At 42.5% G+C, this 18,257-nt stretch overlaps 1 protein-coding gene and 1 long non-coding RNA gene across 5 annotated transcripts in view; one reads left to right on the top strand and one right to left on the bottom strand.

Moving 5' to 3' along the window:
• si:dkeyp-9d4.3 (caskin-1) overlaps positions 1-18,089 on the top strand; it is a 31,484-nt gene extending 13,395 nt beyond the window's left edge. Inside the window, exons 4-22 of one of the 4 annotated variants that reach the window (XM_058045925.1) lie at positions 286-431; positions 549-644; positions 1,217-1,338; positions 1,430-1,538; positions 3,439-3,547; positions 3,853-3,947; positions 4,151-4,265; positions 6,157-6,441; positions 7,265-7,363; positions 7,455-7,639; positions 9,439-9,520; positions 10,171-10,235; positions 11,086-11,190; positions 11,458-11,559; positions 11,756-11,894; positions 13,123-13,925; positions 13,988-14,609; positions 15,117-15,705; positions 16,356-18,089. In XM_058045925.1, coding sequence (XP_057901908.1) covers positions 286-431; positions 549-644; positions 1,217-1,338; positions 1,430-1,538; positions 3,439-3,547; positions 3,853-3,947; positions 4,151-4,265; positions 6,157-6,441; positions 7,265-7,363; positions 7,455-7,639; positions 9,439-9,520; positions 10,171-10,235; positions 11,086-11,190; positions 11,458-11,559; positions 11,756-11,894; positions 13,123-13,925; positions 13,988-14,609; positions 15,117-15,705; positions 16,356-16,440 — 3,953 coding nt within the window. In that variant the 3' untranslated portion in view covers positions 16,441-18,089. Of the gene's footprint in view, positions 1-285; positions 432-548; positions 645-1,216; positions 1,339-1,429; positions 1,539-3,438; positions 3,548-3,852; positions 3,948-4,150; positions 4,268-6,156; positions 6,442-7,257; positions 7,364-7,454; positions 7,640-9,438; positions 9,521-10,170; positions 10,236-11,082; positions 11,191-11,457; positions 11,560-11,755; positions 11,895-13,122; positions 13,926-13,987; positions 14,610-15,116; positions 15,706-16,355 lie in introns of all 4 variants that reach the window. The other 3 variants (XM_058045924.1, XM_058045926.1, XM_058045927.1) reach the window with 3 other exon arrangements.
• Positions 7,635-8,746, bottom strand: LOC131098161 (uncharacterized). The gene is made up of 3 exons (XR_009117045.1): positions 8,598-8,746; positions 8,453-8,524; positions 7,635-8,377 (listed from the first exon to the last, which is right to left on the bottom strand). It is a non-coding gene; the product is annotated as an uncharacterized LOC131098161 (long non-coding RNA).
• Positions 18,090-18,257: the final 168 nt, after the last annotated feature.

The following is an 18,257-nucleotide window of genomic DNA, read 5'->3' as shown; positions in this document are numbered from 1 at the left end:
TAAATATTTTGGGGGAATTAAGTTCATTGTCATGACAAACACGGATTTTGTAATTAAATGCCATTCATCTTGTCACTTTTCATAACATTCTGGAGTGTATGCAAATTGCCCTCATAAAAACTGAGACAGCAGAATGTGTGAAAATTAGTGTCATTCCCAAAGCTTTTGGCCATGACTATAGGTTGTATCCTGCCCAAAATCAGCTGGAAAAGGCTTCCGATATGTCTGCTATTTTTCTGTATGCATCTTATGTCATGTGCTTATGTGTCACTTTTGGTTGTATAGGCATGCGTCCTCTACATTACGCCGCCTGGCAGGGGAAAACTGAACCAATGAAAATGCTGCTGAAAGCAGGCTCATCTGTCAACGGACAGTCGGATGAAGGACAGATCCCGCTCCACCTGTCATCTCAGCATGGACACTATGACGGGGTAACACTGTTGCTATTTTTATTTTTTTTTTTAGATGAGTGTGTATCTGTGCCTGATCATGCAAACATGGATTGTGTTTTTTGACAAGTGAGACATTTACATGCTGTGTGTTTGCAGTCTGAGATGCTGCTGCAACATCAGTCCAATACGTGTATCTCAGACTCAGCAGGAAAAACTCCACTGGACCTGGCTTGTGAATTTGGACGTGTCACAGTGAGTCATACAATGTGCATGTTTTCACACATAAACATTTTGTGTTGTATTGTTTCTGTAAACGAATATGAATAATGTTTTTTAATACCAAACTATAATAATGCACTTAGCAACCATAACATTAGGTACACCTGCACAGAGATCCATCACAAAAACTATCAAAAATTCTGCCTTTACTAAAATTATTTACTGTTTCCTGAGAGATACTGTGTATTAATTGAACAATGTTTATAATTATGGTTGTAGTTTGCATTGCATCATAGTACTGTTTGTCTCTCATGTTGCTAATAAGTATCAACATTGTGACTAGGATTATCAATGAGCCCTCCAAAACAAACCCATAGCCTTTTTTGGCAGCATGACAGCTCTGATGCAGCATTAAAAGATTAAGAAACAGTGATATTCAATTAAATTTTACAATGTTGAATTAGTAGAATGGCACACTTGAAGCTTAATTTGAAAAGCTCATGTACAACTATCACATTAACCACATTTCTGAGTCAATTAAGTGCAATTTTGGAATGAACTGTCAACTGTATTTTAAAGTAGCTCAAAGTGTATATCTCTGTTAGGTGGTTCAGCTCCTGCTCAGTAGTAATATGTGTGCAGCCATGCTGGAGCCAAAACCATCTGACCCCAATGGCGTGTCACCTCTCCATCTTGCCGCCAAGAATGGTCACATTGATGTTATAAGGTGTGTTTTTGTTATTGTTTTTAAATCACATTTAAGCTTGTTTCATGCCACCATACCTAATATTCTTTGTTTTGTGCTTAAACATTTGTAGGTTGCTGATACAGGCTGGTATTGACATCAACAGACAGTCTGAGTCTGGTACAGCTTTACACCAAGCTGCCCTCTGTGGGAAAACAGAGGTAGTGCGCCTCCTGCTTGAAGTAAGTCTGTTTATCTTGGTACAGTGTACTTACATGAAGTACCTGTTTTTGATGCTGCTTCCAGTGTTCCAGTTTTAACCATAATATTAACGACTTTTCGAGGTTCCAGACTGCACACATTTTGACAGTCGAGTGCTGTCCCAAATCTTTTACTGTCGTACACTTACCCAACCCGACGATGGCAATGTCCTCTTCTTCTCTCCTTTATAATTGTGAAACACTTCTTGTAGTAATTGTAGTCCATCCTCTTCCACTATGGAGCCAACATGGCCATGATTGAGGGTGGTTGGGGTCTGTCGTTGCACACTCACCATTTGGGGTGTCTGTTTCCTGATGACGGAATCCATTTTGCTGTTCTTCTCATTGAAACACACTCATAGACCCAAAATGTTAAGTGGAATTATTGAATTGTGCAGAGCCTTCCTGCCGCTATCATACTTTAGCCCTTGTCTTTATGCAGTATTATGTCCACCTCTTTTCACTTGTCTGTGTTGCACGCCAGTAAGTGTGAGTAGAAAACAACTTGAGCGTAGAGAGACTTTCATGCAAACTCGTCAGTCCGGCCAATATTTGTCATGCTCGAGAGATGATTTGGAGTGAGTTCGGGGAGGGGGGGGGCATTAGCCGGAAAAGTCATTACAGAGCATTGTGTCAGCCTTCTCAGCGAGAGGGTGAAGCTGCAGTGACTCACTGAAGTGCAAGTGAGACTGTAACAACCTTCTACTATATAGGGCTGCAGCTATTGAATATTTTAGTAATCAAGTATTCTACTGAATATCCCTTCCATTAATCAAATAATTGGATAAGACATTTTTGCTTGGTTCAAGAACAAAGTGTATTTTCTTGGGTCTGATGGACTACATGATGGTGCTTTTGTAGATGAATATATCCACCCCAGACTGGAACTATTTCATGGAAAAGGAGAGAAATAATCATTACTTTGCTAAGACTAAATGACATTCCATTATCTTGATGGCGGTGCATTTATAAATCCTCAACTTAGACAGGCTTGCTAGATAACTAGATTTTATTTAAATAATGTAATTATTGCTCTACAATTTATTAGACTAGACTAAATTTACTATAAATTAGATATTTATTTTGTAGAAATGTTTTTGAAGTAAATTAAAAAAGTTATTTACTGTATTAAACACTTGGAAAAATAGAAACCTTTGTGTTATTATGGGTTGTTGCCATCAAAGTTTCAGCCTTTTCTCTGTGCCTTTTGCTCTATTTTTACCATTTTGGCAGTTTTTTGTTTATTTAATTTCTGCAGTGATGCAATGACAAATGACCCATGGTCCGTGGCGTCTGCTCTATGAGCAAAATACAAGAAGTCCTTTTGACTTGTTGGCGTGGGCGGGTAATGGTGGTTGAGGGGCTTTGAGCCACATTAACCTGCAATAATTACTGTTGCGTGAGCAGACACATTTCCGTCATTGTCTCTCTGCCTGTTGCTGAAATAAACCCTTTATGAAGTCGTAATAAACTGCCACACATTCAACGTGCATTCAAACGCTCACAGCCAGAAGTGGCATGTGGGCCTCGTACTTACAACTTGCCCAACCGTGCGAGTGGTGTGCTGCTCTTGCCACTCCCTCCCCACATTTTCAGAAAAACATAAAATAGCTTCATGTACAGAGGCTTGCATATGATTGTCAAGGGTAAACAAGGCTGTATGCGTGTACACAGGCTTACTACAGGGTTTGTTACACTTGCATAGGAGTGCTACAAGTGCACAAAGTTGCTACTGCTCCTTAACTTCCACAGTAAGACGTAACCAACTGGGCAGAAAGACAACATTAAATACTGCATGTGACTTTCATGTAAAATGCTTTTATTGTAACACAAGCAAGCTATATCAAGCTTCAATCTTATCTTCACGCCCTTCTTCACTCAGAGTGGCATCAGTGCAGGAGTGAGGAACACTTTGAGTCAAACTGCGCTGGACATTGTTAACCAGTTCACCACCACTCAGGCCAGCAGGGAGATTAAACAACTATTGAGAGGTGAGTTTATAATAAAAGAAATAAACCCCAAACGGGTTTAAAAATAAAGCTATTATATCAGGAAATTCACTTTGTCACGCTAATCCCTCAGCTCACCATTGTTATCGCTATGCTTTTGGAGGAAATGACTTACTTTAGGTTTCTGACTCACTTTTAGGGTTTCTAGCACCATCATACCATCATGGCTTTGGCATACACATGTAAATGTATGAACAGGGATGTTTTTATAGACAAATACTCATGGTGGAGGGTATCTTGCTTTTATGAGTGCATTCACTCTGCTCAGCTTTACCTGTGTCTTGCAGACGCATCAGCTGCTATGCAGGTGCGGGCACTGAAGGATTACTGCAACAACTATGACCTCACCAGCCTCAATATCAAAGCTGGAGACATTATTACGGTACAGTGAGTTTCCAATTCCCTATCCACGGTAAACAGCAATTCACTTCATGTCTCTGCTTCAAGAAATCAATACAAAAGCACATTTATAATTGCATTCTATACTAGTTGAGGGGAGTCTGTGCCAATGCCAACCAGAGATGGCAAATTTCCATAATCTGATATCCAATGTAGACGTTAAATGTGTTAATTGTATGTTGACAGGTTTTGGAGCAGCACTCAGATGGCCGATGGAAGGGCTGCATTCATGATAACCGTACAGGAAATGACCGTGTGGGCTACTTCCCCTCTAACATGGTGGAAGTCATCAAGAGGGCAGGTAACCACCCACACCACAGCTGTGTGTACGTGCGTGTGCACAGCAGCCTTATGTAGCTATAGCTGATCATTAGTTGCAGACAGCTGCAGCATCATTGGCCATTTTAGGAAACCCATTCATTCATTCATTGTGAATTACGGGTTTAGCCCCCCCCACCCCCACCCCCACTTCAACCCATCATCCTCTTCCCTATTTCTATTTTTCCTATGATATCATCCTACCCAGTCAATCAATCCTGGACGGTATATTGAGACTGGACAACATCTAATGTCAACAAGGCAATCCATTAGCTCTTGATCACCCCCTATTGGCTTGGGGTGGTTTGGTTCATCAATTTCTCCAGTCAATGTAGCAAATCTGGGATATTTGTTACTGTAAAAGGTGAATGTAAATGGAGCCATGTTGTCCAGATATAATATACTGTCTGTCTAGTGAAACTGCAAGATGCGCAGGGGCCCGTATCACAAAGCCAACCTTTTACTGACTCCTATCTCACATATACTGTTGTTGCATATACTAAGGTACATACTCACAATATAATGATAACCAATACAAGAGCTGAGTGCCTGTCAGAGAGAATAATGCTCAGTTATCATAGAATTATCAATTTCAACAATAACTTCATTATTGTAGTTGTCAACATTAAAGAGACAGTAGTCTAACTGCATAGTTCTTGTACAGTGCAGTGGAACATTGGTTAGCGTCATTCATTTCTTCCAAAAGGTCCAACTCCAACCAAAACGGATGCTAACAGAATCAGCTTTTACCATAAGAAATAATGTAAATCCAATTAATTTGATCCTGAAAGCCAAACATTTTAACACAAAAGACTTAATTTTACATGCAGAAAACAGGTTGAAATGCATACAGGTCCATGAAAGTAATGTATGAGATGGATAAATGAACATTTACAGTTACTTTTACCTTCAGAAGTGAAGATGTGATTCTTGACGTGACTGTTTTCCAAAGACATGACGTGCCAGCGAGATACCACATGGACATGGTTTGCCATGAGTTATTTCTTGAATTCAATAGTGTTTCTCATCTCAGTAACCCAAAATGAAGCCAAAAAAGTTGCAAGTGCCAGCATTTTGATCAATAAAGTGAGAAACGCTATTGAATTTCATGAAAATTTCATGAAAAAGATGCTGTCGAATTTGGACTGTTCGCCAGCCAATTACAGGAAACATGGAGTAAACAACCATGCACACTCACATTAATTCCTGGACAATTACATAGATTTGAACCCAGATCTTCTAGATCTAACTGTGTGGCCAACATTCCTCGGTTATGAGCAATTGACTTCGGGTTGTGATTGTGTTTTGTGAGAAAAATATATTAAGAATACAGTTGCTCTAATGCAGTGTATTCATAACACGACAAGCACCATATTGTACACCAACCAAGACTATGTCCATAAACTGTACGCTAACCAGAAAACTAATTATTCTCCGAGACAATAGTTCTCTGTATTTCCATTGCATGTTAAATTAAATGTCATGAGAAGGTCCCATGCCTAGAATGGTTACATTGAGGGGAGCCTTGTGATGCAGGTGCCTGCTATATATGCATGTGTTGCATGTCCATGTGTTGCTTTTGTGGCCGTCCAATGAAAAGCATGCACCCTATTATAATAACATTTTACTCTCCAAACAAATGGAGATAAATGATTTTTATTGGACAGCAACACTTTGCTTTACTGCTACATTGGTATTATTGTTACATTTGACCTTATATGAGTATATTCCCTGTGGATGTGTTATTTTCTCATACTTTCTCTTCTGAATAATTCTTTCTGTTTTGATAGTTTTTATTTTGACTGATGAGTTGTTGTGTTGTTGTTGTTTTGCATCTCTTTTGCACCCTCCTCCACCTCCTGGCTCGAGTCCAGGCCATTCTCCCTCCCAGCAGTGCCACACCCTGCTGCTACGCAGGCCAAACCCATGTCCCATTGCCTCGGTCAACGGACACTCATACCCTCCATCCAAAGTGCTGCCCCTTCATCTACCCTCCCCTCCCCCTCATCCCAACGCACAGTCACTCCCTCGCTTCTCCTCGTTCGGGTACGTTCCGCTTCCCATCTCTCCACCTTCTCTCTCCACTCCTCCGCCTCTGTCAAATACTCCTCCTCCTGCTCCTCCTCTCTCCACTTCTCAGGAGCCGCAAAGTCAGACAGGTACATACAGTAGTACACTTTTTAGTAACCTTTAAGATGTATTCTTTGTAGTAAACAAAACACACCATCACAGACTACTATTTGTTAATGTAAGTTGCAATAAAGCACATTGTACTAGGAAGTAACAGTATTGTACTGTATTATTAAACCGTATTTGCCAATGTTTTGTGATATTTGTTGCTGAAACATCTGCCAAAAGTACATTTTGTTTTGCTGCTGAGGCTGTGCCAAGAATGTTTTGCAGAAACAGTTTTAATATCTCAACAACCAAATGTGGATTTTGTCAAAGGATTATCCTTTTTTGAGGATGAAAAAAATAACATTAATCTTCTGTTTTGAAACAGAACTGTTTGCATGACTTTGTGGGACTATTGTCACGATAAAGTCAATCAAGATTTTAAATGACTATAGCTTGCACAGCTTTCCTCTTTATTGACACTCACTGGCCACATCATTAAGTAACCCTGCAAAAGTCCAAGGCTATTAAAAATAAGTATTACTTTGGCTATGTATTGATTAGTTGTACTTTTCATGTAACCTAATAAGGTAAATAAGATACTGTATTACAAACAGTAGTGTGCAGTATGATTCAGTGCAGATGTACACCACCGGAAACCTCAACTGCGATAATAAACATAAACAGACACTGAATCAAATCTGAGTGCACTGGCTCTCATTTGATTGTGCGGAAGTACCAAAAAACTACTGACAAATGATGTTTGTCACAGTGAACTCAACAGCAATGTCTTTAGTCATTTCAGGTATAGTCAAGCCCAAGTTGTGGTGGTGGTTAGAAGTGTGTGTATTTTTGCATGTGTGACAGGTTCTCGGACTGCAGAGTTGAGTCCTCAAGGCTCGCCCACTTTGGGCCAGCAGAGCAGCACCAGCGAGGACATCTGGGTGCTACGCAAACCGCTTACAGGTAAAGTGAGCATGTGTGTGTGGTCGTCACTGTGCAGTTAAGTGCAAAAAAACATGCATCATGCATGCTGAATGTGCGGTTGTGTCTTTAGGGAGCGAACGCAGTGGCAGCGTGGGCAGCCTTGGTAGCGTTCGGTCGTCAAGCAGCCTGCAGGGCTCGGGTAACACGCATGTGCTGACGACACCGGCACCCAGTCCACACCCAGCACCCACGCCGGGTGTTAACACACATGGCCTTAATGCCCCGGGTCTGAACGCACAAGCTGAAGGGGTCAAGGTTAAAAACACTGATTTATTTTTGTCATGTATGCAAGTCTGTGATGTGTAATGTTATTTGTTTAAATGCATGTTTTAATGGGATCCAGTACGAGAGCTGCCCTCACAATGATATCAAAGTTAACTTTGGTTGCAGTGTTTCCCAACCTTTATCGTTTTACATTAAGTCTTACGACACACCAAACAAGAATGTCACTAAAAGTATACAGTATATACACAAGTGTAGCCCACTTACTCAATTCAATTGTCATACACACTGACACCTGATGGACAATATTGCATGGGAGGTGAATTGGTGAGAGCTACTAAAATATAAAACACTGGTATATACATGCACTTACCCCCACGGGTGTATGGCAACCTAGGATGCAGAGAGGCCAGGACAGCTGAATAAATAGCTGTGTACTGTTACCGTGAGCTTCAACTACCATGCACACGTCAGTAATCAAGTCTTAATAGCCCATTATATTCACAGGTACCAACAAAATCGCCTGAAACTAGGACAGACAAGTCCTTATACAAGTTTAACATACTAAAAGGTTTTAAGGTTCACGTTGTGGTAGCATAGGTTGGCGCTCTGTTGGAGCTCTTATAATCTTATAATCCACAAGGCAACTTTGATTACTCACTGTTCCTCCAACGACGTAGTTTCTTTCAAATCCTCTGACAGCACTTAGCCGAGCAATGGCGGACGTCCTCGTGTGGTCCCGAGTGCGGAGATGGCCCACGTCGAAGCAGACTACCAACAGAATTAAACCTTATAAATGTCCTATCTTACAGCACTGTTTATATTTGTACTTTCTGTTATACTCACTCAGAAACTTGTAAGAAAAGCCCTCCCCCACAGATTTACGCCGCTCTCCCGCCGAACGAGGCAACCGCTAATCTGCTAACACAGTTGACATACTATACTGCTACTGCTTCTACAATACAATGACAATGTTGCATACATAACTCACGTTGTTCAGGGAGGGCCACAACCCCGACATCCACCGGTAACTAAATTAGTTCAACTTTAAGTTATTAACTGCACTAAATATCTTCAAGCGCTCCGTGTCGATCTCTTCACTCTAGCTTGTCGTCGTCACTTTTCCCTCTTCGTGTTAGGCCCGCCCCACCCCAATAGGAACCCGATTGGTTAATAATTATTAACTAACTTGTTACTGATTGGCTGTAACTGTACATTGACATCTGCCCCAAAGGAATGCTGAGACATTCAAGGTCCACTTCAACCTTGGAATTTTCTGTATCAACTCTTTATGAATCAGTACATTATTCATTCTCACTTAACATGGATAAACTTGCAATATGACAAATTTGAAATAAGCAGTGTGCTACACAGGTTAATTACATACTTTCTGCCATTGAGTGGAAGAGCATTTAATTGTTCTGCCGCTCATTATATGTGGCAGTCTGAGAATTACAATACATTATGTGTAGTAAAAAAATAACTGGACCAATTAAGTGAATTGGATAACTTATTGTGGCACACCTAATGGTCTGTTATGGCATAGTAATGTGCTGTGGCACGTTGATTGAGAATCACTGCTCTCGTGGTTTAATTTGCCTGTCTTGCATTCAGGCAGCGTGGTTTCAGTCCCTACTCAGAGATGGTCTATATCTGCCCTGTGATTGACTGGGAACCATTATTGTGGTTGTCGTTGGTAGTGGCGTATAACTGCACTGCATTATACAGTTCCTGATATTTGTATGTCAAATACACTGAGGAATACATGGTTCTTTTTGAGTGCCTGCTTGATTGTGCCTTTGAGTGTGTTTGTTTAATCTTGTGTTATTTAGCTCCTCGCCACCGTCCTGTCCCAGTCGGTAAAAGCCAAGGAGCATCTCCTGGAGCAGTCACAGTCCATTGAGCAGTCAGCAAGTAAGAGCACAAATCTCCGCAAATAAATGGACACGGTATTTCCTAGTATTGCTATCTTATCCTATGTTTTTTTTACACCAATATTCAGTCTTTTTTGATCACACTGGTGATTCCATCGATGGAGATATGATGTAATTAAATGCTGCAGTTCAAAAGGATCAAAACACTTCACATAAAATAGGAGACGCTCTAAAATAGTTCACAGTGATGTGGATAACATTTGTCATCATTTGGCTCACTAAAGGCCGTCTGTCTGTTTGAATTAGACTCCAGCAGCATTAAGACAATTGTAGCGTCCATTTAAAAGCAGCACTTTATAAAAACTGACTGTTTATTGCGACGAGTCAGCAGTCGTGGTTGTGCAATAACATATTTCAAGTGAATACTATAGATTGGTTCTATTGTCCAGATTCTGTATTTTAATTCAGTAATAGTTAATGGAGTGATGCATTAATTGCCATGGGGCTGACAACACCACCACTCTGTGTCAGATGCTAGAGATCTAACTTAAATCTAACTAAAATGGTGTTCATTTGAGGAGCAGAGTAGAGACCAATACTTCAGTAAATATAGTATGTCATGTCTTAATGTATGTCCTCAACTTATATTTTGTCTATTCTCTTTTCAAATGACCTCACCTGGGCTTCAAGGCTCTTCCACCTCCACTGTTCATGAACGGCCCTTTGAGCGCAAAGCAGAAGAGGATGATGGAAAAGTGAGTTTTTGTTATATTGTGTCAAGGTGTTGGTGTTAAAGTAGTAGGTAGGTGTGGTCAGCTAGCATGGTTTTACATGAGGCTGCTCATACTACAACAGTCTCCCCAGTCACCACAGAGACAGGGACTGTGACAGACAGATGGAGATGTCTGTCAGTGTCTTGTGGCCCCCAACCTCCCAATTTATCCCTCATGCTGCCACATTAATTATCTGCCAGCCTCACCATGCAATGTGTGAAGCTAAGCTATGTGTGGTCTCCTTGAAACTTCTGTTTGCAATGTGTCTTCTATGGAGTTTTATGTGGAAGAAATTGACCTCATCCCAGTCATATACTTTTGGAAGATACTGAGCCAGGCCCAATATTAACAAGTGCCAACTTGTAATATTGTAATAAAACTTATAATAATAATAAAACGGCAAATAATAAAAACTTAAAAAAACACATATAGTTGGTGGGTAGACAAATTATTTTTTTCAGACACATGCTAACTCGCAAACTAGAGAGCTAGCGACCTAAACGGTAGCCTTCAAGTTATTTCCTTTAAACTTAAATAGCCAAAAACTTACCACTTCCACACGGATAGGGAGGATAACTATTAAGAGTTATTTAACCTTTAACATGAACATTAATCAAACGTAATAATTTTTTCTGGGTACATGATACTTGCGAGGGCCGCACTAACATTAAACTTTCATATCAAGGGGGGGGCCTCAAACTAGTGGCCCGTGGGCCGCATTTTTGACACCCCTGCTCTAGAAGCAGCCAATAGAGTGCTCTTTCCTCTCTTCTAGAGTTTGGCGGTCACATGTTGTGTTCCATGTACCATGTTGTGTTCTGTGTTCTAGAAGCAGGCAGTAGTGGCGTGGCTGGGTGAGTTTCAGCTGCAGTTCTACACCACCCACTTCCTCACCGCTGGATACGATCTAGAGACTGTGAGCTGCATGACACACGAGGTAAGGTCAAGACCCCTGACCTCCTCACACCATGCCTATTTTGTTTGTTAAGGCTCCGCTCAGCAAAGCAGTCAAATCAGCTTGAGTATCATATTGAGTCTTCATGTTCTGAGTGCACCACTGTATATGCACCAGAGATTGTCAAAAGCGTAATATTCCTCTAGGTGTGCGCATGTTATGGATACATTTCAAATATATGCGTGATAGTGTTGTTTACATTTCAAACTAGTACCTTTCCGATGGACTTAAGTGTGTTTTGCAATTAAGGACATGACGGCGATTGGGGTCATGAAGCCTGGACATCGGAAGAAGTTAATGTCAGAGATCAGCAAGCTGCCCTCCACAGACTGGCTGCCAGACCAAAAGCCTGTAAGGTTCTCAAGTGTACTACACTAAGTAGAACTAAACGGGATTATGTCGAGTTTTGACAGATGTGCACGCATAAACTGATTCACACACACACCACTAATTAATTCTATTACTAAACTGAATTTTTGCATCCATGTGGAAAAATAGCCTTTAGACATTTCATTGTGTGTGTGTGTGTGTGTGTGTTTTTTTGTAGGCCAATCTGGCAGATTTTCTCTCTCACCTGGGTCTCAGTCAGTATTACCAGGTTCTGGTGCAGAACGGTTATGAAAATATTGACTTCATCTCTGACATTAGCCTTGAGGATCTTCAAGAGATCGGCATTACTAAACTAGGTAAGGAACTGGTGTGTCATTAATAAATGATGTGATAAGAAACCTGTGCTTGTTTACCATTACATTTTCTATTTATTGTCATGTACAGTGGAACATCGATTTCCGCACACTGGACCGTCTCACTTTCTGTAATGTGTCTCCCTTAAACCGTTCCCAACTTTTAAATTACAATAGCTATCATCTTTCTTGCCTTCTTTCTAAAAGTTGGGGCACTTGCAAGTTTTTGAAGACAGACTGTCTGAAAGCTCATTTGTTAACACTCGGCAATACGGCATGTGTGAATGCCTCACCAGTGCAGGTCACACAGTGGTTATTAAGAGGAAAAAAGGAGATTGATACAGAGTTATTCACTCTTCTGTGTGTTTGCTATGAACAAATAAACCAAACACACATAACATCTGGCTACAATCTGTCTATGATGTCCCAATTCTACAAGAACCCGTTTCCAGTCTTTACAGAAGTTGAGCCACCAATGCCTAGGCGAACAGACTAGTTTGTTAGGTAGGACAGTGTACAAAAACCGACACATATTTATGGCAATCGTTTTTGCAGAAAACTGCATCCTACAATACTTTGGTGTACTTAAGACGAGGTATTCAACTGCATTCACCTTATCTGTGAATGCAGAGAATGCATCTTTTGGTTATAGGCTTTTTTCTTAACCTAAGTACCTCCATGCCATTTGGGGAATTGAACCTGGAAATTATGGTAATAAGCCGTTTTCCTCACACATCCATCCATTTTCTATGCCGCTTATCCTCACTATCCTGTCCTTTTGGCGAGAGGCGGGGTACTGGTCCCAGCCAATGGCAAGGCACACATACGTAGACAAACAACAACACTCACATTCATAGCTATGGACAATTTAACATGTATGGGGAGAACATGAAAATTCCACATGGATGCCCAAGCGGCAAATCAAACCCACGTCTTCCCGATCTCCTGACTGTGTGCCCTACATGCTAACCACTTGGAGACCGTGTAGCCCCCTCTAACATCTGTATGGCATTTTCCAAAATCCAACTTGGGATTTTTCTGTCACATGTAACCTCAACTTTCAGATACTACTTGGGGGTCATGAAGTCAGAGGCTGTTATCTGCCCCTTAACAAATTGGGACTGCTTAACTGCAAATTCATACTGTAGTTATTCAAATGATCGGAACAATGCTTGTAGATTTGATATGCCAGTTAGTAAATGTGTGGGGCCGGTCTCTTTGCTCCTTGCAGGCCACCAGAAGAAGCTAATGTTAGGCGTGAAGAGACTGAAGGACTTACAAAGAGGAGCAAGTGTCCCTGAGGCTCTTCAGAGTCCATCCACACCTCCATCAAGCCCAGCTGGCAGCAGCGGATCTGAGCCACGCACAGAGGCAAAAAAACAGCGGGATGGCGGCCCGAGCCCATTGGCAAAACCCCGTCCAAGTATCTCTCATTCACAAACTCCTCCTCACACACCAACGCAAACTCCACCGCAAACCCCCACGCACACTCGAAACCAGCAGGCCTCCCCCAGAGCTCGACCGCGACCTTCCACCCAGCAGGCAGCAACGGATTCACATGTAACGACGCTGCGCCTCCCCAGCGAGGAGGAGGAGCGACGGAGAACTCACAGTCTGACTGGACCAGAAACAGACTCACGATACGCCACCGTCTGCCGCAGCAGTTCCACACGTACCGCCGCTGCCAATGATGTCACCGTTAACCGCAGCCAGTCTTCTGTCACGCTGCGGCCCCGGCGGAAAGGTCGGCCCCCGACGCCACCGAAGCGGTCCTGTTCTTCCATTACTGGGGGTGATGGTGAGGGGGAAGGTCAAGTGGAGGGGCTTCTTGGACTGCCAACTTTTCGAGAGCGGAGAGCCAGCGACTGTGGCAGCCTAGGATCAGCTTTAAGAGCTCAGGAGTCAGCAGGCCTGGAAAGATCAGAGGGGGCTTCTGGGAGTGTGCGAAGCCTCGCCGCCATGCTGGAAACATCCATTGTGAGTGGTGCAAAAACCTTGCCCAGGAATCTGGGAAGCAGCACCAACTACCTGCAGGTATGTGTGTCTTTGTAATCTGTCAACATTTCCTTTGTTAATGCTTGTCATGTTTTCTCCAGGTCAGCCCCCCCACACTTCGTCGCCAGGCTGGTTCAGGTGGTCTTGGATCAGAAGATGACGATATTCTGAACCGACGCAGGACGATCAGTGGACCAGACGGCGATCAGGCACCGCAAAAACCAGCCCAACAACGCCCAGAGCCCCGACCCCGTTCCACTGTGGTCAATTCCGCTTCAGAGGTCTCAGACAGCTCAGCGACACTCCGAAGGAAACCTCGTCCTTTACCAACAGACGAAATTCCTGCAAACATGCCTTCCACCGTTGTTACCATGACAACTGGTTCAGACACCTTACGCAGGAGGCCACGCACTGCTGAACAATCAGAAGCTGTTGCCCAAATAAGCAATAAACAATCAGACTCTTCCGGCAGCCAAGCAGATAGTAGCTGGCAGCAGAATGGCGGTGTGGTGCTGAGGCGGAGGCCTGTATCCGAGGCTTCTGATAGGACGGAGAACAGCAGGGAGAGCTGTGAGTGGATGGAGGCCAGGAAGTCTCTGAAGCCGCCCGTTTCACCTAAACCCTCTTCAGTTGCCCTGAAGAAGACGCAAGCTGACCCCCTCACGCCGACTCGTCGGGTCCCAATACCGGGTCCTGATAACACAGACACAGCACAAAGTCCTGGTGAGGACTTTGACTTTTGATTTGTGTAATTTTGATTTGTTGATTTGACTTAAAGGGACCTATTATGCTCATTTTTCGACCCTTTGTATCGAGCTGGACTCCTGTAGAGCAGCTACACACAATAACCAGCACAGAAAAATTTTACATTTGTTACCCGTCAAAACAAATGTGAATGACCAAATACAATAACTTCTGCCTGAGCATAAATAAAGCAGAAGTAAACAGAGAAGTACAGCTTGGGGGAGGGCAGAGAATTTATATATTGTGACATCACAAAGGGGCAGTTTTACCACGCCTTTTGAAACCAAGTGTTTTGAGCCATCCCAAACTTCTTTCAGGGCTCACTTCCAAATACGCAAACCTCATTATCGTTTAACATGAGAATACAACATTCTAACTACATTTATAGGTCAGAAAAGTGGAAAAAACATAATAGGTCCCACCTAATATAACTGTTAATTAACTGTAAATTAAAATAACTGTCCACTGCATTGTTTTTTTTGACAGAAACAAAGCGTGTTCCGCCTCCTGTGTCGCCGAAACCTCGCGGCCCTCCAACAGCTCCCAAACCAGGGAAAGCAATGGCAGCCTCACCCGCCATGAGCCCTGCAGCCACAAGCCCGGCAGCATCCAGCCCCACTCTGGCCCCCAAACCTTCCTCGACACCCACCGCTGCCACCACGCCTCTTCCCGCTCCCACCAACCCTTCTGCCCCCTCTCTTTCACCAGGACTCCCCCTTAACTCTCCTTCACCCGCACAGAGTCCCTCTACGCCGTCTCCACATCCAGTTAAACCGCCACGCTCCTCCATTGCTGGCCTCTCAATCGACCTCTTGGGTGGGCGGGAGGTTGAGGAGGAGGAAGAGAGGAGGACAGAGAGGGAGCAGAAGAAGCACAAAGAAGAGGAGGAGGCGGAGAGTAAAAGAGCAGAGGAGGCGAACTTGGAGGGGACGTCATCCCAGAAGGAAGGAGGGAGTGGAGTTCCAGAGCAGGAAGAGGAGGGTGCTCAGCATCGTCTGGAGGAGACCAGTGCCTCCTTGGCTGCAGCTTTGCAGGCTGTAGAACACAAAATAAATGAGGATGAAGCACAAAATGAGTAAGTATTTATAATATAAATAGCAGCTATTTGTGCTCTATTTAGGAGGGAAAAATCATTTTACAAGAGTGATTCACAATTTATTTAGTCTCAGTACTTCACTTTGGGAGTCATGGATGAATTGAACAAGTAGGACAGCTTGCTATTCTCAAACGGGCACAGCTTTAATTAGAGCCACTGGCCTGTAAACCTCATCAGTGGGGTTGAGACTGATTGTGGTTCTTTATAACAACTTTGTTGAAATGAATAACTCAACCATGACACCAAAGTGTGGTATTTCTAAATGATGACGTTTTTGTATTCTGTAATGAAATTCTAGTGGAATTCTATTCACTTCTTGGAACACGTTGATGATTGATATTGTGATTGTGCATATTCATTCTATTCAAATGTGTAATTGAAAGTTCAAGTTCGTATAAATTCATTTATAACATACAATGGATGGAACTTATTAATACAGACTTCCCGTACATCCTGGGGAGATCCAGGATCCAGGAGATCCTGAACTCCTAGCTGCGCGCTAACCTCTCGACCACCGTGCCGCCCTGAAGATTTTCAACAAAAACCAAATCATACAAAAAGTCAAGAATATAAAAAAGTAGGTTTGATTGTACCTTATTTTGAATACAAATATTTTCCCCTCTCTCCAGCAAAAAGGCAGCCGTTTCCATCCTGGATGATATCGGCAGCATGTTTGATGATTTGGCGGACCAACTGGATGCAATGCTCGACTGATCTTCCAAGTGTCTTTTTTTTTTCCAAAAAGCCGCCCCCTTTGCCTTTCCCTGATCATACGTAGGAGTGTCGAGAAATTTCTCCAGAGGCCACAAAAGTGTGTGCATAGACGTGACCACTCCGGAGCAGACAGAGGAGGAGGAGGAAGGTGTCCTCTTGTGGGGCTCTTTGGCGAGGCGACGCCTGTGATGTTCTGCAGCCCAGCGAGCAGCCTCAGGTGGCTGTGGACTGAAAAGCACAACCATGTTCCTTCTCTCTACAGACTACAAATAAAAATAAGCACATAAACAGACTCACTTGAAGGACAGCGGGACAGCCAGACAAACAGGGAGCAGGCTGATGAGTATTTTTCATGCAAAAAACAGGCTACTTCTGCACCGTCTCTGAGGATGCATTTTTCCTTGCTTGATCTAACGCTTGTCTTCTTCTGTATGGATGGAGGGTTGTGGTGCACCGACCCTCCCGATGTGTGTGCTGTCTCTGTTCATGTTGTTGTTGCTGTTGTTGTTGTTGTTGTCCAGTTCCGAGGGTGTGTCGTCCTAATGAAATGTCAGTGTCCTTCTTCAAATTCATACTGTAGTTATTCAAATGATCGGAACAATGCTTGTAGATTTGTGCCCATGAATTTCCAAGACACCAAAAGACACACACCTCCTATTGGTTCAATACATACACACATAGTACATTATGCAAAGACACACACAAGCACATGGTGTATCCCTCTTGTCCTGCTGCTGTGAACAGTGTTTTTAAAAGATGATCCTATATTTCAATGCTTTGTATGGTACATTCAGGATAGTTTATGATATACAATATCTGGGTGTGTGAGCTGTTAGAGCTCCCTTTAGTGTTGGTTAGTAAAACTGCCTCTGCCCGGCTCTCCCTCCGTGTCCATTATTTGTTTACTCTGCATCTCTCTGTGCCTTGGTAGTGTTCTTTCATACTTTTTTTTTGTTTTCCTACACATTTCATTTGATCGTTTCTCAGTTTCCTTACAAACCCATGTCATATATATCCTTAGAAGACACCTGTAGATCCATTTAGTATGTTCTTTGAGAAGCCTTTTGCAAGCCCATTAAACATTTAAGGTGTTATAAGTCAGTTTTGCTGCCCCCACGCTCACAATTTTCAGTGTATTTCCAATGTAGGCCAAATAGTGGATAAAACCGCCAGTGTTCATCCCGATAAAGAATCCACTTGTATTTTTATGCTCTTTGGGAAAAGAAACAAATATATTTGAGAGAGATAGTTCTATGCGAATAATGACAATATTGATGCTAAACGTTGATTAGAGGCGAGGTGATGGAGTCTGTACATTTCTGTCTGAATGTGTTGTGAAGGCTGTTGTGCCATGGTTGGGTCTAAGGTTGTGTTTCTGCTGTGACGATGCATTCCTGTACAGATGTGAAGAGAATAAATCTTTAAAGGCTTACATCGTGCCCCTGTTTGCTCTCTAATACGATTGATTTACATTTAAATGTGTGGTGAGTAAAAGTAAAAAATATGAATTTTTTTGTAAGTTTGTACTTCTTTCAAAATGTAGCAGCTAACAGACGGAAGAGTGGATACCAAGTTCTTAATTTCACGACAAAAACTCAACAAGATGCTTGCCAACATTTTTTTTAATCTGAGGACTGGAGCACACGTCTTTTGCTGGAACAAGGAGATCGGACATCGTAAGTGATGCTGCTATAGCTATGCTGCTATTGTTGACTGAACTAGCATAAGTATGTGTATCAATGCGTGTGTTCATGTTTCACATCAAAATTGTGAATGATGGGCAAAATTCTCCCCAGAAGTGCAGTTCCCGTTTAAAT

This window comes from Doryrhamphus excisus, chromosome 1 (genome assembly GCF_030265055.1).
Source record: "Doryrhamphus excisus isolate RoL2022-K1 chromosome 1, RoL_Dexc_1.0, whole genome shotgun sequence".
Lineage (NCBI taxonomy): Eukaryota > Metazoa > Chordata > Actinopteri > Syngnathiformes > Syngnathidae > Doryrhamphus > Doryrhamphus excisus.
Note: the sequence above shows the minus strand (reverse complement) of the source record. Positions and strands in the feature narration are given on the sequence as shown.